Raw genomic sequence first — 26,333 nt, 5'->3', positions numbered from 1 at the left:
TTAACCATGAGACTGTTTGTTTGTTTTTCTGCAATCCCTTGCCTCATTCAGTACATAGCTTGCGACTCCTTCAAATGATGAGGCACTGGTCTGGTAGACAACAGCATCATTCACTGCACATCCCTGATTCATTCCCAGAGCAAGTCTGTCCAGTGTGTGCTGTGGTGGTGGCAGGGGAGAAGCTGTCATCAGACAATTAAAGACATAATGCGCACACACAAGGGAGATGCATTTGAGTTGCACAAGGAACTTTAATACTGGTATGCCCTAACTTGAGTGTTAAGAAATTAGGTGAAGTTCTTTTCAAACAAACCCTTAAATTGAAAAAACAAATCGCATGGAATTATATTGATTCCCAGCCTGGCTCATCAGCAGGTTTGGGATCTCCGGTCCTCAGCACAGCCCTCTGCCACTTGAGTAGCTGGTAAGAGTAGGAGCTTACATTCAGTGTGGACCTGCCGCTAGAAGGATGAGACTAGACAGCAGAGGAATGCCACGGCTCAGTAACGAGTCCAGTTCCAAGGTTTGTAGGACAGTGAGCGTGCTACAGTGGTCAGACCTGTCTCTGGAGCGATTGCCCCCATCTTTTGCCCATATTCTCTGCTCCTGTCCTTTCCTGCCCCCTTTTCTCTGTCCCTTGGGGCTCTGGCTTCTGCCCTCTGCCTACTGTTTCGTTCCACCATCCCTCTGCATCTGGCTTGCTGCCTGAGCACCAGCAGAGGGAGCATTCACAGCATAGGAGACAGTCTCCCAGCTCTCACGTCCAGTGCCTGGTGCCATAGCAGCTGCTGGCAGGAGCAATTACAGGGTAAGTCCTGCTCAGCCCCTTCAGATCTGGCATGGAGCATGCTCAGTTACTCTGTGGGGTTGTACATCGATTCATGGCTTAAAGTCAGAAATACCATAGTGCCAAGAACAAATCCCCTGGAAACACACTTGATTGATGATGACGATTTCACTTTTACAATTACATTTTGAGACCCATTAGTTTGACAGGATTTTTATCCATTTAATATGTGCCATATTAAACTTATATTCTAGTTTCTTAATCAAAATATCTTTTGATACTAACTAGGGATCTAAATACCGGTTAAAAAGTTAACAGTTTAAACTATTTAAAATGTCATATAAACAGTTAACCGATTAAGCAGCTGGGGTTGATGCAGCCGGCTGGGGCCGGGGTTAACGGTTAAGACGGGTTAACAAGTGACACTAATGCTTACCGATTAACCTTTTACACCTCCTAGTACCAAGTTAAGTACATCAACACTCACCTTTATTACCCAAACTTGTAATTTAAAAAAATCAAGTTTGACTATTTTCTATACAATATTGTCATATTTCTTCCTTTAATTCTTTATTAAGAGTCCTGTGTCAGCCATTCCATTGTTTGCCTAATTGATTTTTGGTTAGGTGTTAGGCTGACTTGGCCTATAGTTACCCAGGCTGTCCTATTTCCCTGTTTAAATATTGGCACATTAGCTCTCTTCCAGTCCTCTGGAACTTTCCCTGTTATCCATGACTTATTAAAAATCAATGTTAATGGTCCAGAGAGGCTTCCAGACAGCTCTTTTCAAACTTTTGGAGGTAAGTTATTCAGACTTGCTCATTTAAAAATGTCTAGCATTAGTAGTTGCTGCTTAACATCTTCTGAGTTACTATTGGAATGGAAGGTTTCATCATAATATGACTATTGACTTTTTCCCCAAATATAAAACAAATCTTTACTGAACGCTTCAGCCTTTTCTGCATTATTATTGCCAGTTCTACCATTTCCATTTGGTAATGGTCTGAATCAAATACCAGTGGTAGTTTAAGAACCAAAACAAAACCTATTGTCCTGAACTCTGCTAGCCATAGAGGTTGCTGTTCTTTTTCTTTCTTTATCAATTTTCTATAATTTCTAGCATCTGGTTTATATTCATTACTGTCAACTTTCCCTTTCTTCCCTTTTTTATATATATTTTCTTATAGCTGCTTTCACTTCCCATCTAAGACAGATTTTGTTTTTTGTTTTTTTTTTAAAGTGTGACATTTCTTGATTGTGGTTAAAGTTTAGGCATTGCATTGACGGTCCTGTGAGGGACATGTTTGTCAACAGGTGATGGAGTCAGAGCTCCAAACGGACTTAATGAAGTACATTTCATTAAGTCCATTTGGAGCTCTGACTCTACCACCCAGATTTGGATGGTGACTTGTCCTTTTGGTTTTTGGATAGAGCACTTGATGGTGATGGTGAATGGGCTACTGTATGAATAAATGTTGAATGTTGTGTGGTGTTAGAGTACTTCATAATATCACTGATACAGCCATCACCTCCAGAAGGTAGCAATTCTCTATTTCAGCCAGTGGTAGAGGCTGGTGGCTGGGTCTTTCTGTGTTGGGTGTGTCTTACAGCCAAGTGTTTAGGGCAGTGGTTTTCAGCCTGTGGTCCGCGGACCCCTGGGGTCTGCAGACTGTGTTTAAGATTTCCAAAGGGGTCCACACCTTCATTAAAAATATTTAGGGTCCATGTTAGGGGGCTTATTCCTTTACCCTCTTACTTCCCTGGTCCTTCTCGCATGAACAGAGAGCAACAATACCCGAAGTCCAAAGGCGCAAACAATTCAATGTTTATTGGGGTGAACTTCCAGCAAGCATGACTCCAGTTTCCTTCCTAAGTGTCCCCCTTCCCAGCTCTGACACCACCGAGCCTTGCCTGTGACCCTGTTCCTGTTCCCATTTCCCCCTTTAGCAAAACATGATCCCAATTTCCCCAGTCCCTGTTCCCATCCCCCCCTGCTTTCTGATTGACTGCAGACTATATAGTAAAACCTGTGTTTTGCTTAGCTGTTCCTTAACCAATCATTTTGCTAACCAATCCTAACATACTGTAACATGGTTATTTAACCAATTATATTCCAGCACCTTCATTGGTTTACACCCAACAAAATTAATTATACAGCAGACAGAAACAATGACAGAACCAGACAGAGACCATGCAAATAAACATACAGAAGTGAGTATTTTACAACTACATCTATACAGACATAAGGGTTTTCCAACTGTGTCTATTGATAAGTGAGTTCTTGCCAGACAGGATGCTATTAAAATAAGTTTCCTATTACATCTTCTAGGCTCTTCCCTTCCTCTGGAGGTGATAGGAGTATCAGGACAGGATTGTATTCCTAATAGCCCAATAGCACCTTATTTCAATGTGACTAGTTTGGAATGTGAGGCTGTGACCATACACTTCCCAGCTTATGGCTGCCTAACTACATCTTAGCTGAAGGCCTTAGCCTGTCACAGTAAGAGAAGGCCATTACACAGACAGTGATTTTGATTCTTTCTTTTATACCTCTATAACTAGCTAAGTGATGAGAATACACCTAAATTCTTAAAGGATAGGCTTGTCTGCAAAGGCCTGAATATCTATATCCTAACAGTCCACAAATGAAAAAAGGTTGAAAGCTCCTGGTTTAGGGAAATGCCATCTTAAACAGGCCCATCTGGCAGCATGCTAGCAAGGTAGCAAGAATTGTCCGCCTGATCTTCCATAATCAAAAGTCCCTTCTCCGAGAATGATGGTCCCCAACAGCTATTGGGAGTTGAAAACTATGCTATCAGCTCAAGTCTCCCAGATGAGCATGGCAAGCAAGTCCTCCAACAGGCTAGGAGGAAAGACCATTATGTATATCTTTAAATACTGGCATGGCATCAGCATTACAGTGGTGAGGCCCAGATAAGCACTGAGGTAGGAGTAACTGGGCTCTAATGAGATTACTTCTCTGTTTGCACTGGTATAGTGCCATGTCCAAAGGAGGTTGTCAGCAAGTTGTGTGTGAAAATGAGCGCTCAGTTATGTCGTGTTGGATGCTAGCTTTGATGGTTTCATCTGACCCTTCAGAATGTTCATTACTCAACATGAATTTCATGCTATGCTCTGCTCTCTGGGATCTTAAAGTGTGCAGTGAGTTGCCCAATTTGAGAGAGAGCATCAGTAGAAGTCAAAAGGGATCATTACGAACATCCAGTCTGACCACCTGCATCACACCCGCCAGAATACCCACCCACTAGTTCTGCATCAAGCTGTGACTTCTGTTTGAGTTGTAACAAATCTTTAAAAGGATCTCCAGCCTTGATTTAAAGATTCCAAGTGAGGAAAAATCCGCTATGTCCTTAGGTAAGTTGTTCCAGTGGTTAATTACTCTCACTGTTTTTTGGTATTTTTTTAAGTGACCCATATTTCTAGTCTGGATTTCTTTAGCTTCGACTTCAAGCTGTTGGATCTTGTTCTGCCTTTTTTCCCCTAGTTTGAAGAGTAGTCTGCTGTGATGACGTGGACACAATCTATAAAGAAGTCAAGCATATCAGCCTTTCTGTGGTTTTGCCCAGGACATATGTCAGGCTAACTGGTCTGTAGTTACCTGGCTCATAGAGATTTACCCTTTTTAAAATACTGGCAGTGTTTTTCCAGTCCTCTGGAATGTCCCTGGTGTTCTAACATTTGTAAAACATCAATATTAATGGTTCAGAGAGCTCCTCAGCCAATTACTTTAAAACTTTGGGTGCAGGTCATCTAGTCTGCAAATTTAAAAACACTGAATTTTAACTGTTTTGGTTTATTATCCTCCCTGTTTACTGATGGAGCCTGGATCTGAAGTTTTGCCTTGATTGAGAAATTTTGCGTGATTTGCCCTCTGAAATACCTGGACTGAACTGAATGTCTGAATTCTAGCTGTTCTTCCAAAGAGGTGCACGCCTCCTTCAACATTTAAGGCAATGTTCTCTCTCGCTCAATGTCACTATTTTGTGAGCTTTCCTGTGAAGTGATAATTATAACATACCAAAAAAGTAATTGGGGTTTGAAACCATAGTGCCTTCTGGCAATTGTGAACATTCTGAGTAATAACCTGATGAGGCATGATAGGCCTGCAAGTGGGTAAGGCAGTGGTGTATCTGAATTGAAGGTGCAACTTAACCTGGCTGAAGCGAAGCTCAAGATATGTGATCTCTTGGGCAATGTTGCACAGCCCCTAAAGTGATCCAGTGTAATGGGCATGTTTGGGCATTGCCTGTTAATTTCTTTTGTCCTTGGGGACCCCTTCAGTGGGGGAGTGCCCTTGGAATGGGTCAGTCTGTGACAGTTCAAGTGAAGTGCTTTTCTTCTGACTGAGATCATCTTGGGCAGGGGCGTGTAGCTGCTGCTGTTGATCTACTTGTTGCCATGTTAGTTATGACTGAAACTAGAAAGAGCAGCGGTTTTGTTCCCAAAGTCCAGACCCTTTGTTTTTTAAGCATTAAGTTACTCTGGCGTTGCGGTCAGATAATGTATGGTCTTTCAGATTCATGGCTGTCCAATAATTAATCAACCTCACTGCCTGTAATTGCGCTTTGCACTGTTCTGACGGTTGTAACACTTAACAACTGGATGGGTCTTCTGCACAAGCTTCACCCCCCGGCTTGATACTTTGATCAGAATGAGTCAATTTCTGTGCATGAGCTTTTCCAGCTTTTGCTGGTTAACTGTCTTCAGTTTATTGCAAACAGAAAAGGGAAATAAAAACAACCCAGGAAACTACAGACCAGTTAGTTTAACTTCTGTGCCAGGGAAGATAATGGAGCAGGTAATTAAAGAAATCATCTGCAAACACTTGGAAGGTGGTAAGGTGATAGGGAATAGCCAGCATGGATTTGTAAAGAACAAATCGTGTCAAACTAATCTGATTGCATTCTTTGATAGGATAACGAGCCTTGTGGATAAGGGAGAAGCGGTGGATGTGATATACCTAGACTTTAGTAAGGCATTTGATACAGTCTCGCATGATATTCTTATAGATAAACTAGGAAAGTACAATTTAGGTGGGGCTACTATAAGGTGGGTGCATAACTGGCTGGATAACTGTACTCAGAGAGTAGTTATTAATGGCTCCCAATCCTGCTGGAAAGGTATAACAAGTGGGGTTCCGCAGGGGTCTGTTTTGGGACCGGCTCTGTTCAATATCTTCATCAACGATTTAGATGTTGGCATAGAAAGTACGCTTATTAAGTTTGCGGACGATACCAAACTGGGAGGGATTGCAACTGCTTTAGAGGACAGGGTCAAAATTCAAAATGATCTGGACAAATTGGAGAAATGGTCTGAGGTAAACAGGATGAAGTTCAATAAAGATAAATGCAAAGTGCTCCACTTAGGAAGGAACAATCAGTTTCACACATACAGAATGGGAAGAGACTGTCTAGGAAGGAGTATGGCAGAAAGAGATCTAGGGGTCATAGTGGACCACAAGCTTAATATGAGTCAACAGTGTGATACTGTTGCAAAAAAAGCAAATGTGATTCTGGGATGCATTAACAGGTGTGTTGTAAACAAGACACGAGAAGTCATTCTTCTGCTTTACTCTGCGCTGGTTAGGCCTCAACTGGAGTATTGTGTCCAGTTCTGGGCACCGCATTTCAAGAAAGATGTGGAGAAATTGGAGAGGGTCCAGAGAAGAGCAACAAGAATGATTAAAGGTCTTGAGAACATGACCTATGAAGGAAGGCTGAAGGAATTGGGTTTGTTTAGTTTGGAAAAGAGAAGACTGAGAGGGGACATGATAGCAGTTTTCAGGTATCTAAAAGGGTGTCATCAGGAGGAGGGAGAAAACTTGTTCACCTTAGCCTCCAATGATAGAACAAGAAGCAATGGGCTTAAACTGCAGCAAGGGAGATTTAGGTTGGACATTAGGAAAAAGTTCCTAACTGTCAGGGTAGTTAAACACTGGAATAAATTGCCTAGGGAAGTTGTGGAATCTCCATCTCTGGAGATATTTAAGAGTAGGTTAGATAAATGTCTATCAGGGATGGTCTAGACAGTATTTGGTCCTGCCATGAGGGCAGGGGACTGGACTCGATGACCTCTCGAGGTCCCTTCCAGTCCTAGAGTCTATGAGTCTATAAGATCATCTCATAGCACTGTTGGTCTGCAGCCCTTAAGGTAGATCTCCCATGTGACAGCATTTGGATGTAAAATGCTTGGGTTATCAAAATATGGCAGATGCTCTGAGATGTTTCCTCTCCAACTTTGATTCCACACTTAATGGCTGTAAACTTTGCTTTGTCACAGTGGCTCTGAAGTCGTGTTCTCCAAGTCTCTGATGCCCTCCTTAATTCAGCTGCATCAAGGTTCGTGAATGGAGTGAGCTGTGAAATGTCTCATGCTTTGCCAGATGTATGCAAGTGTGAGAGACTAATCTTTCTACAGCTTAAGAACATATCAGGGATGGTCTAGACAGTATTTGGTCCTGCCATGAGGGCAGGGGACTGGACTCAATGACCTCTCGAGGTCCCTTCCAGTCCTGGAATCTATGAATAAGAATGGTTGTACTGGGCCAGACAAATGGTCCATGTAGCCCAGTATCCCATCTTCAGACAGTGGACGGTGCCAGGTGCTTCAGAGGGAATAAATAGAGGGAAATTTATAATAATCATCCCCTGTCATCCTTTCCCAACTTCTGACAGTTGGAGGTTCAGGACACCAGTACATGGCGTTGGATCCCTGGCCATCTTGGCTAATAGCCATTGATGGACCTATCCTCCAGGAACTTATCTAGTTCTTTCTTTAACTCAGTTATGCTTTTGATCTTGACAATATCCTGTGGCAATGAGTTCCGCAGGTTGACTGTATTTTGAAGAACTTTCTTATGTTTGTTTTTAAACCTGCTGCTTATTTAATTTCATTGGATGACCCCTAATTTGTATATCAGGTGAAGGGGTTGTCAGGGTCTCTTTCCCACTTTGAACTTTAGCGTCCGGAAAGTGGGGACCTGCATGTACTCCTCTAAACTTAATTCCTAGCTTAGATCTGATAGCGCTGCCACCAACCAGAAATTTCAGTGTCTGGTGCACTCCTTGTCCCCCCCCCCCCAAAAAAAAACAAAAAAAACAACAAACACCTTCCCTGGGGAGACCAAGACCCAAACCCTTTGGGTCTTAAAACAAGGGGAAATAAACCATTCCCCTACCTTTCCCCTCCCAGACTTTCCCCTCCCTGGGTTACCCTGAGAGATTACTGTGAGTCAAACTCCTTGAATCTTAAAACAGAGAGAAATTCACCTTCCCCCCCTTCTCCTTTTCCCCCACCAATCCCTGGTGAGTTCAGACCCAGTCCCCTTGGGTCTTACACAATGACAAAATCAATCAGATTCTTAAAAAGAAGAAATTTTTACTTTTTCTTTCTTTAATTAAAAGCATCTCTGTAAAATCAAGATGGAAAATGTTTACAGGGTCTCAGCTTTACATATACCAGAGGGACTCCCTCCCCCCTAGCATAAGATACAATTTACAGCAAACGGAGGTAAAATCCTTCCAGCAAAATACACATTTGCAAATAAAGAAAACAAACATAAATCTAATCCGCCTTTTCTAGCTAATACGTACTATTTTGAACATGGAAGACTGTTTCAGAAAGATTGGAGGAACCTGGTTGCATGTCTGGCCTCTCTTAGCCCCAAGAGAGAACAAAGAACAACTCAAAAAGCACAGAACAAAGGCTTCCCTCCACCAAGATTTGAAAGTATCTTGTCTCCCGATTGGTCCTTTGGTCAGATGTCAGCCAGGTTCACTGAGCTTGTTAACCCTTTACAGGTAAAAGAGACATTAACCCTTAACTCTCTGTTTATGATGGGGTAAATGACACTTATTCGCTTTCTCCACACCAGTCATGATTTTATTAGACATCTGTCATATCCCTCTTAGACATCTTTTCCAAGCTGAACAGCTTGTCTTTTTTTTTAATCTTTCCTTATATGGACACAGTTCCATACCCCTAATCATTTTTGTAGTCTTTCTCTATACCATAGCAAATTCTAATATATCATTTCTGAGATGAGGTAACCAAAAGTGAACATAGTATTCAACGTATGGGCATATTATGGATTTCTATAGTGGCATTATATTTTCTGTTGTCTTATCTATCTCTTTCCTAATGGTTCCTAACATAGTTAACTTTTTTGACTGCTGCTACTGCACATTGAACAGTTTTCAGAGGATTATTTGGGTGCCTCCAAGAATTTTTTCTTGAGTAGTAACAGCTAATTTATACCCTGTCATTTTTTTATGTGTAGTTGGGATGATCTTTTCCAAAATGCATTCCTTCATATTTATCGACATTGAATTACATCTAGTATTCTGTTGCCTAGTCATCCAATTTAGTGAGTTCCCTTTGTGACTCTTTGCAGAGGGGTTTGGGCATACCTATCTTGAGTAATTTTGTATTCTCTGAAAATGTTGCCACCTCACTATTCACTCTCTTTTCCAGGTCATTTATGAATATGTTGAATGGAACTGGTCCCAATACAGATCCTTGGGGAACCCCACTGTTTATCTCTTTCCACTGTGAAAACTGACTGTTCATTCCTACCTTTTTGTTTCTTACATTTTAACCAGTTACTGATCCGGGAGGGGACCACCCCTCGTGTTTCCGTCTACTTACTTTGCTTAAGAGCCCTTGGTGAGGGACCTTGTCAAAGGCTTTCTGAAAGTCCAAGTTACACTGTCCACTGTATCACCCTTGTCTATGTGCTTGTTGACTCCCTCAGAGATTTCTAATAGATTGAGGCATGATTTCCCTTTACAAAAGCCGTGTTGACTCTTCCCTAACATATTGTGTACATCAGTGGTAGGCAACCTATGGCACGGGTGCCAAAGACGGCACGCAAGCTGGTTTTCAGTGGCACTCGCATTGCCCGGGTCCTGGCCACCAATCCAGGAGGCTCTACATTTTAATTTAATTTTAAATGAAGCTTCTTAAACATTTAAAAAACCTTATTTACTTTACATACAACAATAGTTTAGTTATATATTATAGACTTATGGAAAGAGACCTTCTAAAAACGTCAAAATGTATTACTGGCACACACAATCTTAAATTAGAGTGAATAAATTAAGACTCAGCGCAGCACTTCTGAAAGGTTGCCGACCCCTGGTGTACATCTACATGTCAAATAATGCTGTTCTTTACTATTGTTTCAACTAATTTGCCTGATACTGAAGTTAGGCTTACTGGCTTGTAATTGCCAGGATCACCTCTGGAGTCCTTTTTAAAAATTGGTGTTACATTAGCCATCTATCAGTAATCTGGTACAGAGGCCGACTTAAGTGATTGGTCAGATACCACAGTTCTGTGATTTCATTTTTGAGTTCCCTCAGAATTCTTCAGTGAATTCCATCTGGTCCTGTTACTGTTACTGTTTATCAGTTTGTTACAAAACCACCTCTTGACACCTCAACCTGGGAGAGTTCTTTTCCATTTTTTTAATCTAAAAAGAATGGCTGGCTGGAGTGTGGGCATCTCCCCCGCATTTTCTGCAGTGAAGACCGATGCAAGGAATTCATGTAGCTGCTCCACAATGGCCGTGTCTCCCTTGAGTGCTACTTTAGCACCTTGATTGGCTGGTGGCCCCAGTAACTTTTTTTAGCAGACTTCCTGCTTCTGATGTAATTTAAAAAAATTGCTCTTCGGTTTTTCTCTTCAGGTCACTGTTCTTCAAATTCTTTCTTGCTCTACTTTTACTCTTGACTTGCTAGAGTTTATGCTCCTTTCTATCGTCCTCCCTAGGTTTGACTTCTAGTTTTTAAATGTCTTTTTTTGCCTCTAACTGCCTCTTCTGCTCTATTTAGCCATGGTAACTTGGTTTTGAGGCATACGTTTAGTTTGAGCCTCATGATGTTTTTAAATAGCGTCCATGCAGCTTGCAGGCATTTCAGCCTTGTAACTGTTCCTTTTAACTTATGTTTAACTAGTTTCCTCAGTTGTGTGGTTCCTGTTTTTCATGTTAAATGCTACTGTGGTATGTTTCTTTGGCATTTTCCCCCTACACAGATGTTAATTTCCCCCCTACACTGTCCTAGGCAATCTTCTGCTCCAGCACCCAGTCTGTGCCACTTCCCTCACTGGCTGGTAGGAGAACCCTGACCTGCCTTCTACTCCTGGTTCCAGTCCATGGACCCTACATCTATCAGCTGTGGTCTGCCTGATCTCTGACCATGTTGCTCTTTCCCTGAATTCCTTCCTACAGCTTCTGGCTTTCCCCTTTCTGGGCTCAGCAGCCCAAACTCCCCCCTCCCAGGAAGTAATTGCAGACTGTGTAACTCCATAGCCCTCAACACACCTTCCTTCTCCCAGGGAGTGACTGCAGACTACTTCTCTGCAGTTCCTTTCTGCTGCCAACTTTCTGGCTTTATACCAGTCCCACGTGTTCCTTCTCAACTGGGCTCCATCATCAATCACCCTTTTAATTCTTGGCTGTCCCCCAGGTGCAGCCTTTCAGGTTAATTGATCTAATTTAACCTGCTTTACCTTGTGTGGGGTGAACACCCCATCACAGTACCCATTTTGAGCTTATGGTCACTACATCGATCTGCCCAGTTGCATACTCAGGACATGTTTTCACTGCACAGTTAACCTGGACCTTTACCTGTGTTTTAGCCCAACTTCCACCCCCATCCACACAGAAGAACCTCTGCTCCGGCTTTGGAGGTGCTTAAAGTCACAGTAAGAGGGCCTGAGACTTTAGCCCAGGCCTCAGCTACAAGGCCTTAAGTAGTGGTCAAAACTTTGCTGATATAAAACAAAGTCAGGTTGTGAGCGCTGCAGGGCCTACTCACAATCTGGCAAGAACAGGGCTGATACTGGAGAAATGCACATTCCTAAGAAGTACTAGACACAGAGCACTTGCGCAGATGTCTTCCAGAAGGGTGGTACCAGAACACCTCGCTATCAGACATTCCCTACAGAGAACAGGAACACGCTGACCCATCCTAAAGATAAGGTCAGGAGGACAGTGTGATGGATAGAGATGTACAAGGTGATGGATGGTAACTGGCTGCATCAAAGGTGTCAACTAACTACGTCAAAGGGACAGTATGTAACTTGTTTGTATTGATGTATAAAATGGAACCTCAAAGGGAGTGTCTGGCCAGCCGGGGGGGGGGAATGGATAACCAGCCATTCACTGAGCTGTGTCCATTGTTTTGGGCATACATGTTTTAATAGCCTGAGTCTGCCAGGTGCTGTTACTGTGCTTCGTCGACAATAAACCTAGCTGGGTGCCTTTGCTCCTTAATGGATCTTGTGGTCATTGGGTGGTTCACTGTTATGCTAACTGTCTGCGCAGAGTTCGGACAGCACACGGAGAACACTCACACAGCCAAACATCTGAGAACACGCTGCCTGGTGTGGAAAAAAGAGCCTGACGCTCTCCAGTCTTTGGAAATAAGGAATTTCCCTGTGCAGAACTGGATTGTTCTTTGCAGTCATGGTCTCTGTTCAGGCAGAGACTTGGTAGTAGGGGGCCCATTTGACTACTACTGTGCAGTGCCTTAGCCTGCCTTTGTGAAACAGACCTCTGTGAAAGCTGCAGGGGTGCTGCCTGGAACTAGGTGTGTCCTTTGCTGTGACGTTGATTGGCAGCTAGGCTGATGCCTGTTTGGTGCTGGTGTACTGACAACAGTGAATATGCGCCCTTGCACTGCCCTCCGCCTGTTGGGGAGAGGGGTTGTTAGTGTTGGTAAGTTTCCATGGGGTACTATGTGAGGGAGGAAGCTGTTTATAGCAGGAATGGGAGCAACTGGAGTGTTACTAGAGAGGTCCCTGTTGTTTCAGTCCTTCCTTCTGCTCCAGAGTTTCTGTTCTGGCAGGAGCACTCTGGTCTGCCCCTGCTCCTCTGTGCATCCCCTTGGGCGTGCTGCTCCACAGGAGAGGATCACATGTCCCGTCATTGGTAAGCCGCTTTGCTCTTCCTCGAGAGAGATTTAGGGAGCCCAGGAGTTGCCGGTATGGCTCAGGTCTGTAATCCATACCATCCAGTGGCCAGAGCCAGGTGCTCCAAAGAGAGGTGTAAGAAACCTTCTAATCCCTGGTAGTTACAGATTAGTTTAACCCGCAGAGCAGGAGGTTTAATCTCCCTTCTGGAACTCTTGTTAATTACGAAAATGCTGGATATTCTTATGACCCAGGCAAATGTCCAGTTCCTCTTTAAATCTTGGTAGCTTCAAGTTTTTTCACCTCTCCTGCTGGTAATAGCTCACCTTAACTGATCACTGTGTCACTAGAGTGTGTATGGTAACACTCATTGTTTCATGTTCTGTGTGTGTGTGTGTGTGTGTGTGTGTGTGTGTAAGTAAATCTTCCTATTGTATTTTCCGCTGCATCCATCTGACGAAGTGGGTTTTAGCCCACGAAAGCTTAGGCCCAAATAAATTTGTTAGTGTCTTAAGGTGCCACAAGTACTCCTCATTCTTGTAGCAGAGTTTCACAAGCTAATTACACATTGTGTGAAAAAGTACTTGCTCATCAGTTTTGAAATTCCTACCTATCTTAATTTCATTGAATGTCCCTGTGTTTTTGTTATGAACCAGGGAGAATAGATTCTCCTGACCTCCCTTCTCTAGACTGTTGATTATTTTAGCCTTCTATCATGTTCTATTGCATTTCTTTCTCACACACTCTCCAGAGCAGTTTTCCCAAGCCCTTGATCATTCTCGTCACCCTTCTCTGAACCCCCTCTAATTCTGCAGCGCCCTTGGGGATAGGGTGACCAGACGTCCCGATTTTATTCAGACTGTCCCGATATTTGCTTGTTTGTCCCGCATCCTGACCAATGTTATGTCGGGACACTGGACAAACAAGCAAAGGCTCTGGAGCCTAGAAGGGCTCGCACTCTCCCCTGCCCCGAGTCTGCCCCCTCCTTTCCCCCACTGGATCCCTCCCCAAATCCCCGTGCCCATCCCCACCCCCTCACTGCCCCATTGGCTCCCTCCCCAAACCCCCGCCTCTTGCCAGGCATGCCATGCCCAGGAGATGCAGGGGAGCGCGGGGCTGGGGTGAGGTGTGAGTCCGGCCTGGCCCCAAGCAGGCAGGACTCGGGCAGGGCGGTACCTGGAGGGAGAATAGGGGGGTGGCCCACGGGGCCAGGCGGCGGCTGTTCTCCCCACCTGGGCAGCGGGACTTGGGAGCAGCCACTGCTGCAGCTCCCACTGCCACGGGGGAAGGAAGTGGCCAAGCGTGTGGCGCTCGGTGGCTGCAGCTTTGGTGCCCGAGACTGAACTCCCCAAGCCCGGGCCTTCTCATAGACTCTAGGACTGGAAGGGACCTCGAGAGGTCATCGAGTCCAGTCCCCTGCCCTCATGGCAGGACCAAATACTGTCTAGACCATACCTAACAGACATTTATCTAACCTACTCTTAAATATCTCCAGAGATGGAGATTCCACAACTTCCCTAGACAATCTATTCCAGGGTTTAACTACCCTGACAGTTAGGAACTTTTTCCTAATGTCCAACCTAAATCTCCCTTGCTGCAGTTTAAGCCCATTGCTTCTTGTTCTATCATTGGAAGCTAAGGTGAACAAGTTTTCTCCCTCCTCCTGATGACACCCTTTTAGATACCTGAAAACTGCTATCATGTCCCCTCTCAGTCTTCTCTTATCCAAACTAAACAAACCCAATTCCTTCAGCCTTCCTTCATAGGTCATGTTCTCAAGACCTTTAATCATTCTTGTTGCTCTTCTCTGGACCCTCTCCAATTTCTCCACATCTTTCTTGAAATGCGGTGCCCAGAACTGGACACAATACTCCAGTTGAGGCCTAACCAGCGCAGAGTAAAGCGGAAGAATGACTTCTCGTGTCTTGTTTACAACACACCTGTTAATGCATCCCAGAATCACGTTTGCTTTTTTTGCAACAGTATCACACTGTTGACTCATATTTAGCTTGTGGTCCACTATAACTCCTAGATCTCTTTCTGCCATACTCCTTCCTAGACAGTCTCTTCCCATTCTGTATGTGTGAAACTGATTGTTCCTTCCTAAGTGGAGCACTTTGCATTTATCTTTATTGAACTTCATCCTGTTTACCTCAGACTATTTCTCCAACTTGTCCAGATCATTTTGAATTTTGACCCTGTCCTCCAAAGCAGTTGCAATCCCTCCCAGTTTGGTATCGTCCGCAAACTTAATAAGCGTACTTTCTATGCCAACATCTAAATCGTTGATGAAGATATTGAACAGAACTGGTCCCAAAACAGAACCCTGCGGAACCTCACTTGTTATACCTTTCCAGCAGGATTGGGAGCCATTAACAACTACTCTCTGAGTACGGTTATCCAGTCAGTTATGCACTCACCTTATAGTAGCCCCATCTAAATTATACTTTCCTAGTTTATCTATAAGAATATCATGCGAGACCGTATCAAATGCCTTACTAAAGTCTAGGTATATCACATCCACCGCTTCTCCCTTATCCACAAGGCTCATTATCCTATCAAAGAACGCTATCAGATTAGTTTGACACGATTTGTTCTTTACAAATCCATGCTGGCTATTCCCTATCACCTTACCACCTTCCAAGTGTTTGCAGATGATTTCTTTGATTACCTGCTCCATTATCTTCCCTGGCACAGAAGTTAAACTAACTGGTCTGTAGTTTCCTGGGTTGTTTTTATTTCCCTTTTTATAGATGGGCACTATATTTGCCCCCTTCCAGTCTTCTGGAATCTCCCCTGTCTCCCATGATTTCCCAAAGATAATAGCTAGAGGCTCAGATACCTCTTCCATTAACTCCTTGAGTATTCTAGGATGCATTTCATCAGGCCCTGGTGACTTGCAGGCATCTAACTTTTCTAAGTGATTTTTTACTTGCTCTTTCCTTATTTTCTCTTCTAAACCTACCCTCTTCCCGTAAGCATTCACTATATTAGACATTCCTTCAGACTTCTCAGTGAAGACCGAAACAAAGAAGTCATTAAGCATCTCTGCCATTTCCAAGTCTCCCGTTACTGTTACCCCCTCCTCACTGAGCAGTGGGCCTACCCTGTCCTTGGTCTTCCTCTTGCTTCTAATGTATTGATAAAAAGTCTTCTTGTTTCCCTTTATTCCCATAGCTAGTTTGAGTTCATTTTGTGCCTTTGCTTTTCTAATCTTGCCTCTGCATTCCTGTGTTATTTGCCTATATTCATCCTTCGTGATCTGACCTAGTTTCCGTTTTTTATATGACGCCTTTTTATTTTGTAGGTCACGCAAGATCTCAAGGGTAAGCCAAGGTGGTCTTTTGCCACATTTTCTATCTTTCCTAACCATCGGAATAACTTGCTTTTGGGCCCTTAATAGCGTCCCTTTGAAAAACTGCCAACTTTCCTCAGTTGTTTTTCCCCTCAGTCTTAATTCCCATGGGACCTTGCCTATCAGCTCTCTGAGCTTACCAAAATCCGCCTTCCTGAAATCCATTGTCTCTATTCTGCTGTACTCCCTTCTACCCTTCCTTAGAATTGCAAATTCTATGATTTCATGATCACTTTCACCCAAGCTTCCTTCTACTTTTAAATTCTCAACAAGTTCCTCCCTATTTGTTAAAATCAAGTCTAGAACAACTTCCCCCCAGTAGCTTTTTCAACTTTCTGAAATAAAAAGTTGTCTGCTATGCAGTCCAGGAACTTATTGGATAGTCTGTGCCCCGCGGTGTTATTTTCCCAACATATATCTGGATAGTTGAAGTCCCCCCATCACCACCAAATCTTGGGCTTTGGATGATTGTGTTAGTTGTTTGAAAAAAGCCTCATCCACCTCTTCCGCCTGATTAGGTGGCCTGTAGTAGACTCCCAGCACGACATCACCTGTGTTTTTTTACCCCTTTTAGCCTAACCCGGAGACTCTCCACCCTTCAGTCTCCTATGTCCATCTCCACCTCAGTCCAAGTGTCTACATGTTTAATATATAAGGCAACACCTCCTCCCTTTTTCCCCTGTCTAGCCTTCCTGAGCAAACTATACCCATCCACACCAACATTCCAGTCGTGTGTATTATCCCACCAAGTTTCAGTAATGCCAATAATGTCATAGTTGTATTTATTTATTAGCACTTCCAGTTCTTCCTGCTTATTACCCATACTTCTTGCATTTGTATAAAGGCATCTAAGATACTGGTTTGATCTTGCCTCCCAGCTTTGCCCTGACCCTCCTTCCTCTCTGCCATTATAGCCCGTGCTCCCTCCTGTTTCCAACCCATCTCCCAGGTCTTGTTCCCCACTTACCTGTGGGCTTTGCTCACCTGTCCCCATCAAACCTAGTTTAAAGCCCTCCTTACTAGGTTAGCCAGTCTGTGCGCAAATAAGGCCTTTCCCCTCTTCGAAAGGTGAACGCCATCTGTTGCTAGCAGTCCTTCCTCAAATAGCATCCCGTGGGGACCCAGCCCCTGGCCAGTCATGTTGGCTGGCTGCCCAGCTGGTGCAATTCCACAGCGGAGGCATTGGTAGCCCAGCCCTGTTCCCCTGTGGAACCTGAGCAGAATGGGGGGGCTGAGGCCTGCTGCCCCCAATCTGGGGCTGCCCACGGCAGCAGGCCCAGGCTTGGGGGGTTCGTGGGCTCCAGAGCCGCAGCCGCCAAGCTTGGCCAGCAACCGCTTCCCCCCCCCCGAGGCAGTGGAAGCTACAGCAGCGGCTGCTCCCGAGTCCCGCTGCCCAGGTGGGGAGAACAGCCGCCGCCTGGTCCCGCAGGCCACCCCTACTCTCCCTCCAGGTACCGTGCCCGAGTCCTGCCTGTTCGGGGCCAGGCCAGACTCACTCTCACCCTGGCCCCGTGCTCCTCTGAGTCTTCCGGGCCTCCCTCCAGCACTTGCGGAGGGAGGAGGAATCGGGGATGGGGGATATTTTTGCTCTGCTGCCATTTTTTCCCCCTCTGTCCCTGCCCCCCGTGTCCCAATATTTGACCTGGGTGATCTGGTCACCCCACTTGGGGATGAAATGACCAATCCTGCATGCAGTATACAGATGAGGCTGCACCATTGATTACATGAAGGCAGGATATTTTGATGATATTATCTATGCAATTCCCAATGCATTCTAATATGCCTGTTTTCTTGACTGCAACTGCGCATTGAGTTGTCTCCAGTGACCACCTCCTTCTCATTCTGTTCTTGTTTCAGAGCTCTCTGTTCATTCACAGAAAAACAGATATGGGAGATGGAAGCACCTTGTTAGGTCCTAGCCCCTGGGAACCAGGCAGGATTGTCTTTTACAGTCTGTTCTCCGAGGCTTTTCTGCAGCCCAAGTGACAGGGCTTTCTTGAGGCTGTGGACTAATCTGAGCTCACTCAGCGTGAAATTCCTTTTACATTCTCCCTGTTATTCCTCTTTGTTCTATTCCGAATCTCTACCTTTTTGAAACAAGCACTGTGTGGAGTCTCCCATTCAAACAGATGATAGAAAGAGTAGCCAGCTGTGATTCATTTGGAAAGAGTAACTGAGGCAGATTCACTAGGCTTACTCCTGGAGGAATTCTGTTTCAAAAAGTTAAAAATTCTATATATTTTGTCAAAGTAAGTCACTCCATTTTCAATTTTTGATAATTTATTTCAAAATACCTATTAGCAAGTATATTTGTAACAATACAGAGACAGAAATGATTCTGGACATTTTTTGAGAAATAAATTCCTTAGTAGGCATATTGATACAGACCTTTGAGGAATAATTCAATTAAACTACTATACAGAAATGTATTTCCCGCACCCTTCAAAAACAGGGCAAAGATTCGGGGAGAGGGAAGTAATTGCTGGACCAGGTGCCTCGGAGCAAACCTGGAGGGTTGTTGGGTATGGGTGGAAGAAGAATGGAACAGGTTTTTTTGGGGTGTGGGGATTGTTGTGGAGTTTCCCCCATGCAGACCTGGCTGATCCCAGCCTCTCCCGTTCAGTCAGCTACATTTGCCCTGTCCCCATGTGTCCCTCCATATCCACTCCCATACAGCCCCTGTCCCAGACCATTCCTGCCACTAGCCCTTCTGAACCCCAGTCTGTGACTCTCCCAGCAGCACTGTGTGCCCCACTCTGTGTATCCCCCCATATCTCATGCCTCCTCACCTGGCCCCGCGGGCATGGTGCTGTGAGGAACGCAGACTCTGACCCCTCCCTATCAGCTGCTGACTGCTACAGCTGGTGAGCTGACTGTCCTCTGTTCTGGCACCACAGCAGCACTTACTGGCTGAAAGGCATAACTGCAGAGCTTCTCTGGCAGAGCATTTTTTGCCAAGAGAAAACACAAATCTGCAGGGGATATGAATTCTGCACATGCACAGTGGCGCCGAATTCTCCCCCAAGGGAGAACATTCTGAGTTAAGTGTCACTACTTTGTAGGATTGTGGGTGGGAGGGTGTGGATGCCCTGTCTGAAGGAGATGAAGTAGTGTTGGGAGCGCTTTGGTGCAGGAGTGGCTGTGCTCCAGGGAGGGGTGAGTGCTAGAAAGGAGGGAGCCCGTGTGTTCTCTACTTACCTTGATTTTTCTAATGTTTAGACTGCTGATCCTTCTTGGAGACTTGTCTATAGTCCCCTAATGGAGTGAGTTGTCCCAGGAACTTATCCCCTCCCCTCGGAAGCCCATGTGCTCATGCTGCTCTGATTGCCCTCACTGTTGGGTTTGGTGCCATCTTGCTGCTGCCGGTAGGCTGAGTGCTCCTGGCAGAGGCCTCCTGCAGACATGAGCCATAGGCAGAGGCACTGTGCTAGCTGGGCCTTCTCCATCAGGGTTTCTGTTCTCTGTACTGGTGGCTTTTGTGCTTGGCTCTGCGCTACTGAGAGACCTCTCTGAGCAGAGCAGAATCTGCACCAGCAACAACTTGTTGGCCATGGAACAAGTCGCCTCGTTGCAGAGCTGTCAGTCTGTCTGAAATTCAGTGTCTCTGTAGCCAAGCCTCAAGCTGCTCAGTGCTGTGGGTCTGAGCTGAGAGCCTTCAGGCTTGACTGTAAACTTGAGGCCTTTCTTAGGTGCTCCTTCCTCTGCGGGGGCCAGGGACTCCACAGGTGCTGTTTGAGCCCAATACTAGGTCTCGGTGAGAGTGCAGCCAAGGGAACAGGGTAGAGAAACATTCCAGTGCCTCTCTGCTCTCCCGTGCATGGGGAAAGTGCACCCGCCTCAGTGTGAGATGAGGGGAGCTGGTGCCTGGGGTCAGTATGGACAGCTGTTGCCCTCCCCCTGAGCAGCCTGGGGCACAGCTGGTACGGATTACTGCATTGTAAGCATCTGTGACTCTCTTCCAGTGGCACCAGACACCATCAACAACCATGTGAAGACGTGTCGTGAGGAGCAGAAGAACCTGCACTTCTTTGCCCCAGAGTATGGAGGTATAGTATAGCAGAACAGTGCCCACAGGCCTCGGGTGTGGTATGGCTTGCTTGTGTCTTGCTAGTAACCAGTCTGTGGGCAGCTATTATCTGCATATCCCATGAGAGGCTGCAGCTAAGGGGAGCTAATGCTACTCCCCCTGGGCCTGCATGGCCTTGATCTGGAGCCACTGGGAGCCCTTGTCCCTGGAATAGCAGTGGAAGGGAGGGGGCTGCAGGATCTCGCTGCCTGGTGTGGCGGCTCCTGGTGCTATAAGGTGCTAGGACTGTCCTGTTGGGAATTGACTGAGGAGCCTTGTTCCTGTGTTACAGAAGTCACCAATGTCACCACTGCTGTGGACATCTACTCCTTTGGGATGTGTGCGCTAGAGGTGAGTGGGCTGGGCCGCTTCCATCTTAGCGGGAAGGGAGATGGCATGGGGTGTGTTCTGGGCAGGGGAGGGATGTCTGAATGAAACAAGAATCCTCTCTATTGGAGTTACTCTGTCCCCCAGTCCCTCAGCAGCAGTTCAACCATTTCTGTCACCAAAACCCATGCCCTCCCCCGCTGCATCTTCCCACTTCCTACTGGCACTAACATGCTAGACAAGGATTTGGGCTGGTTGGGGCCTTTCCATCAGTGTCTGTCCCCTGTATTGGTCTCCCTTGGGTGGCTCCTCCCACTCCAAATGTAACAAGTGACCTGTGGAACTCAGTGCCACAAGATAATGAGGCCAGAAGTTCAGTAAGAGTCAAAGGAGGAGGATGAATTTTTGTGGAGGATCTGAACAACCACAATTTTGATGCAGTTTAATAAGGAATACGAAGCTTCCTGTTTCAGGGCGTAAACCAGCTGCTAACTGCCTGAGATTACACAGAATTGGCCTTGGACAGTTTATTCTATAGTTGTCCATTTTGGGGTGGCTTTTCCCTAACTCTGAAGCAGGTGGTGCTTGCTGCTCTTGGAGCCAGGAGATGGGGGTAGATGGAGCCCCGCTCTGATTTGGCCTGACCATTCCTATGCCCCCTGTGTTCACCAGGCATGAGCCAAGGAATTGGGAGTTCAGCAGAAAAAATATACTCTGCAGCTAGTTTCAAGAATCGGATGAGGTAGAGAACTCTGCAGGACATAATGTAAGCCCCTGCAGCCTAACAGGAGGAGATGCGGGGGTGGGGGGGGGGGGCCAGACTAACACCACAAACTACCTCTTTGAATTCCAAGGGGTCTGTGGTAACAAGGGATTCTCATTTGACCTAGCTAGTTGCCCATGATGGTATTTCTCAATGCATGGAGCCGGTGACAATGATACAGTAATTTGAAACCTGAGCCTGGGGAGCATGAAAATCAATAGTGGGAGTGACCCATGGGGGCAAATAAATGCCCTGGAACAACAAAGCAGACAGTCTTGCCAGGGAGCTGGAGAGGCCAGCCCCCCGCTGGAGACAAGAGGAAAGGAATGACTGTGGAGTCCGCTCTGCAGAGCAGTACAATAGTACCCTTCCCAGCCTAGGATATGAAGGCTCTGGTGTGGGCATAGAAAGAACTGGACAGTACAGAAGCCTTTGCAGTCGTTGGCAGACTTTTGCCTGCTCCCACAGGAAACCAAACAAAATGTGCACATGACTATTCCCCCATTCTTGTCCAGTGTCTCAAAGTGTCGCCTCTACACTGAGCAGCGTGTTTCCCGGAGGAGGAGTTCACAGATTGTCTCCTCCTGAGAAGAGCAGCAGTTTGTAACCTGGTTTGCTCACTGCAGAGGGGATCAGGTTCTACTAGTCCTTACGTGCCAGGGCTGCAGTTCTCTGCCCGATGAGCTGTGCTCTTGGCAGAGGGAAGATCAGCTGCTTTGGAAACACTTTAATCTATCATGCAAACATTGTCACTGGAAATGGCTGAGGTGACTTCAGCGAACGCTGCCTGGCCTGCAGTTGAGTTAATTTTGGTGGCATCAATGAGACCAGAGAGTCACAGGTGTCAGACCTGGTTCGGAGGTTTGAGCACAGAGACCTCTGTGGTGTTAGTCCCATGGCAAACACTAGAACAGTGGTCCCCAAACTGTGGGGCGCACCCCTCCCAAGGGGGTTGCAGAGGAACATTTGGAGTGGTGTGTGGTGGGGCCGGGCCAGCCTCCACAGGGGACAGAGAGGGAGCGCTCGCCCCCAGACCAGCTCCGCCTGCAGCCTCACTCCTTCCTCCTCCCCGCTCAGCCCCCAGTCCTGCTTTGCCTCCAGGCCCAACTCTGCCCTCGCTCCCTCTCCGACCCCAGCTGCAGCCTGGCTCTGCCCTCAGCCCAAGCTCTGCTGCTGAGACAATCTTGGCAGTGCAGTAATGGGATGAGGAGAGGGGGAGGCATGGACAGATTCTGTTGTGGGTAAGGGGGAACAACTGGAAAAGTCTGAGCACTGCTGCACTAGAACATTCATGCCAAAGTTGGAAGTTTATTGATTAGGGGAGATGGGGGGGAAAAGAATCAAAGAGGGCATTTTGAATTGAAATTGTTATGCAAAACAAACCTCATCAGAAGTGATCAGCCCCTCTTTCAGAGAGGAGATTGGAGAGGCAGTCCTTAGTGGAGAAGAAAGGGTTAGTGCTGTTGCATTGACTGTTGTGGGTGGCTGTTACCTTTCTGGCCTTGTTGTACAGACAAAACTACAGAGGATCTTTTCAGGGGGCAAGACAAAGATGCCATATTTCTCTCTCTCTCTCTCTCTCTTGCAGCTTGGGTTCGTCGCTTGTGGCGGCTAACTGGCCAAATAAGCTGGGTCTCTGTTGGGCATGCACCTATTCCCTTCCATGTTGGCAGTAGAATGTTACCCTCCAAAGTTTTCCATCTCACCCATCCTTTTTGTAGGCTTTAGTTTGAATCCAGAATCTATAGGTCTTGCTGTGTCAAGCTGCCTCTGGGTTTGGTGATTGATCACCCGTCAATTACAGGTGTGACTTTTAGCCTTGGACCTGGGTTTGATCTTCCTTTTATTGTACTTTTTCTTTTTAGGGTGGACTCTTCTTATTTTGTTAGGGCTCTTGTCTGCATCTTCAGCCGTTGGTGTTTGAACTTTATTTCATCAGGACAGGCTGGGGCTGGAGGTTGATTCCATCATCCATACATACCTCAGTCACACATCTGACCTAAACTAATAAGATCATAGAATCATAGAATATCAGGGTTGGAAAGGACCTCAGGAGGTCATCTAGTCCACCCCCCTGCTCAAAGCAGGACCAATCCTCAACTAAATCATCTCAGCCAGGACTTTGTCAAGCCTGACCTTAAAAACTTCTAAGGAAGGAGATTCCACCAACTCCCTAGGTAACCCATTCCAGTGCTTCACCGCTCTCTGAGTGAAAAAGTTTTTCTTAATATCCAACTTAAACCTCCCCCACTGCAACTTGAGACCATTACTCCTTGTTCTGTCATCTGCAACCACTGAGAACAGTCTAGATCCATCCTCTTTGGAACCCCCTTCCAGGTAGTTAAAAGCAGCTATCAAATCCCCCCTCATTCTTCTCTTCCACAGACTAAACAATCCCAGTTCCCTCAGCCTCTCCTCATAAGTCATGTGCTCCAGCACCCTAATCATTTTTGTTGCCCTCCACTGGACTCTTTCCAATTTTTCCACATCCTTCTTGTAGTGTGGGGCTCAAAACTGGACACAATACTCCAGATGAGGCCTTACCAATGTCGAGCAGAGGGGAATGATCACATCCCTCGATCTGCTTGCAGTGCCCCTACTTATACAGCCCAAAATGCTGTTAGCCTTCTTGGCAACAAGGGCACACTGACTCATATTCAGCTTCTTGTCCACTGTAACCCCTAGGTCCTTTTCTGCAGAACGCTGCCTAGCCACTTGGTCCCTACTCTGTAACAGTGAATGGGATTCTTCCGTCCTAAGTGCAGGACTCTGCACTTGTCCTTGTTGAATCTCATCATATTTCTTTTGGCCCAGTCCTCTAATTTGTCTCAGTCTCTCTGAATCCTATCCCTATCTTCCAGCGTATCTACCACTCCTCCCAGTTTAGTGTCATCTGCAAACTTGCTGAGGGTGCAGGCCACACCATCCTCCAGATCATTAATTAAGATATTGAACAAGACCACCCCTTGGGGCACTCCGCTTGATACCAGCTGCCAACTAGGCATGGAGCCATTGATCACTACCTGTTGAGCCTGACGTTCTAGCCAGCTTTCTATCCATCTTATAGTCCATTCATCCAGCCCATACTACTTTAACTTGCTGGCAAGAATACTGTGGGAGACCGTATCAAAAGCTTTGCTACCATCAAGGAATAACACATCCACTGCTTTCCCCTCATCCACAGACCCAGTTATCTCCTCATAGAAGGCAATTAGGTTAGTCAGGCATGACTTGCCTTTGGTGAATCCATGCTGACTGTTCCTGATCACTTTCCTCTCCTCTAAGTGCATCAGAATTGATTCTTTGAGGACCTGCCCCATGATTTTTCCAGGGACTGAGGTGAGGCTGACTGGTCTGTAGTTTCCCGGATCCTCCTCCTTCCCTTTTTCAAGGATGGGCACTACATTAGCCTTTTCCCAGTCATCTGGGACCTCCCCCGTTCGCCATGAGTTTTCAAAGATAATGGCCAATGGCTCTGCAATCACATCCACCCACTCCTTTAGCGCCCCCGGATGCAGCGCATCCGGTCCCATGGACTTGTGCTCATCTTGCTTTTCTAAGTAATCCTGAACCACTGTTCTCCACAGAGGCCTTGTCACCTCCTCCCCATGCTGTGCTGCCCAGTGCAGTAGTCTGGGAGCTGACCTTGTTTGTGAAGACAGGCAAAAAAAGCATTGAGTACATTAGCTTTTTCGACCTTCTCTGTCACTAGGTTGCCTCCTTTATTCAGTAAGGGGCCCACGCTTTCCTTGACTTTCTTCTTGTTGCTAACGTACCTGAAGGAAACCCTTCTTGTTACTCTTAATATCTCTTGCTAACTCCAACTCCAAGTGTGATTTGGCCTTCCTGATTTCACTCCTGCATGCCTGAGCAATATTTTTATACTCCTCCCTCGTCATTTGTCCAATCTTCCACTTCCTGTAAGCTTCTTTTTTGCCTTGAAGATCAGCAAGGATTTCACTGTTAAGCCAAGCTGGTCGCCTGCCATATTTACTATGCTTTCTACACATCGGGATAGTTTGTTCCTGCAACCTCAATAAGGATTCTTTAAAATACAGCCAGCTCTCCTGGACTCCTTTCCCCCTCATGTTATTTTCCCAGGGGATCCTGCCCATCAGCTCCCTGAGGGAGTCAAAGTCTGCTTTTCTGAAGTCCAGGGTCTGTATTCCGCTGCTCTCCTTTTTTCCCTGTGTCAAGATCCTGAACTCGACCATCTCATGGTCACTGCCTCCCAGGTTCCCATCCACTTTTGCTTCCCCTACTAACTCTTCTCTGTTTGTGAGCAGCAGGTCAGGAAGAGCTCTGCCCCTAGTTGGTTCCTCCAGCACTTGGACCAGGAAATTGTCCCCTACGCTTTCCAAAAACTTCCTGGATTGTCTGTGCACCGCTGTATTGCTCTCCCAGCAGATATCACGGTGATTAAAGTCTCCCATGAGAACCAGGGCCTGTGATCTAGTAACTTCTGCTAGTTGCCGGAAGAAAGCCTCATCCACCTCATCCCCCTAGTCTGGTGGTCTATAGCAGACTCTCACCACAACATCACCCTTGTTGCCCACACTTCTAAACTTAATCTGGAGACTCTCAGGTTTTTCTGCAGTTTCATACTGGAACTCTGAGCAGTTATACTGCTCTCTTACATACAGTGCAACTCCTCCACCTTTTCTGCTCTGCCTGTCCTTCCTGAACAGTTTATATCCATCCATGACAGTACTCCAGTCATGTGAGTTATCCCACCAAGTCTCTGTTATTCCAGTGACATCACAGTTCCCTGACTGTGGCAGGACTTCCAGTTCTCCCTGCTTGTTTCCCATGCTTCTTGCATTTGTGTATAGGCACTTAAGATAACTTGCTGATTGTCCTGCTTTCTTGGTCCGAGACAGGAGTCCTCCCCTCTTGCGCTCTCCTGCTCTTGCTTCCTCCCGGTATCCCATTTCCCCACCTTCCTCAGGGCTTTGGTCTCCTTCCCCCGGTGAACCTAGTTTAAAGCCCTTCTCACTAGGTTAGCCAGCCTGCTTGTGAAGATGCTCTTCCCTCTCTTCATAAGGGAGGTAAAATTACAACAGGGTTTGCAAAAATGAAGGTTGGAGGAAGCTTTTAC

The 26,333-nt window shown here is 46.1% G+C and overlaps 1 protein-coding gene across 1 annotated transcript in view; it reads left to right on the top strand.

Annotated features, from left to right (window-relative positions):
* NRBP1 (nuclear receptor binding protein 1) overlaps positions 1 to 26,333 on the top strand; it is an 86,618-nt gene that overhangs the window by 36,864 nt on the left and 23,421 nt on the right. The window contains exons 8-9 of the mRNA XM_030554953.1: positions 20,042 to 20,125; positions 20,438 to 20,496. Of these exons, the coding sequence (XP_030410813.1) occupies positions 20,042 to 20,125; positions 20,438 to 20,496 (143 nt within the window). The remainder of the gene's footprint in view (positions 1 to 20,041; positions 20,126 to 20,437; positions 20,497 to 26,333) is intronic.

Source organism: Gopherus evgoodei, chromosome 3 (assembly GCF_007399415.2).
Source record: "Gopherus evgoodei ecotype Sinaloan lineage chromosome 3, rGopEvg1_v1.p, whole genome shotgun sequence".
NCBI classification, from domain to species: Eukaryota; Metazoa; Chordata; order Testudines; family Testudinidae; genus Gopherus; species Gopherus evgoodei.
The sequence above is the reverse complement of the archived record's forward strand: the minus strand, read 5'-3'. Positions and strand labels throughout refer to the sequence as shown.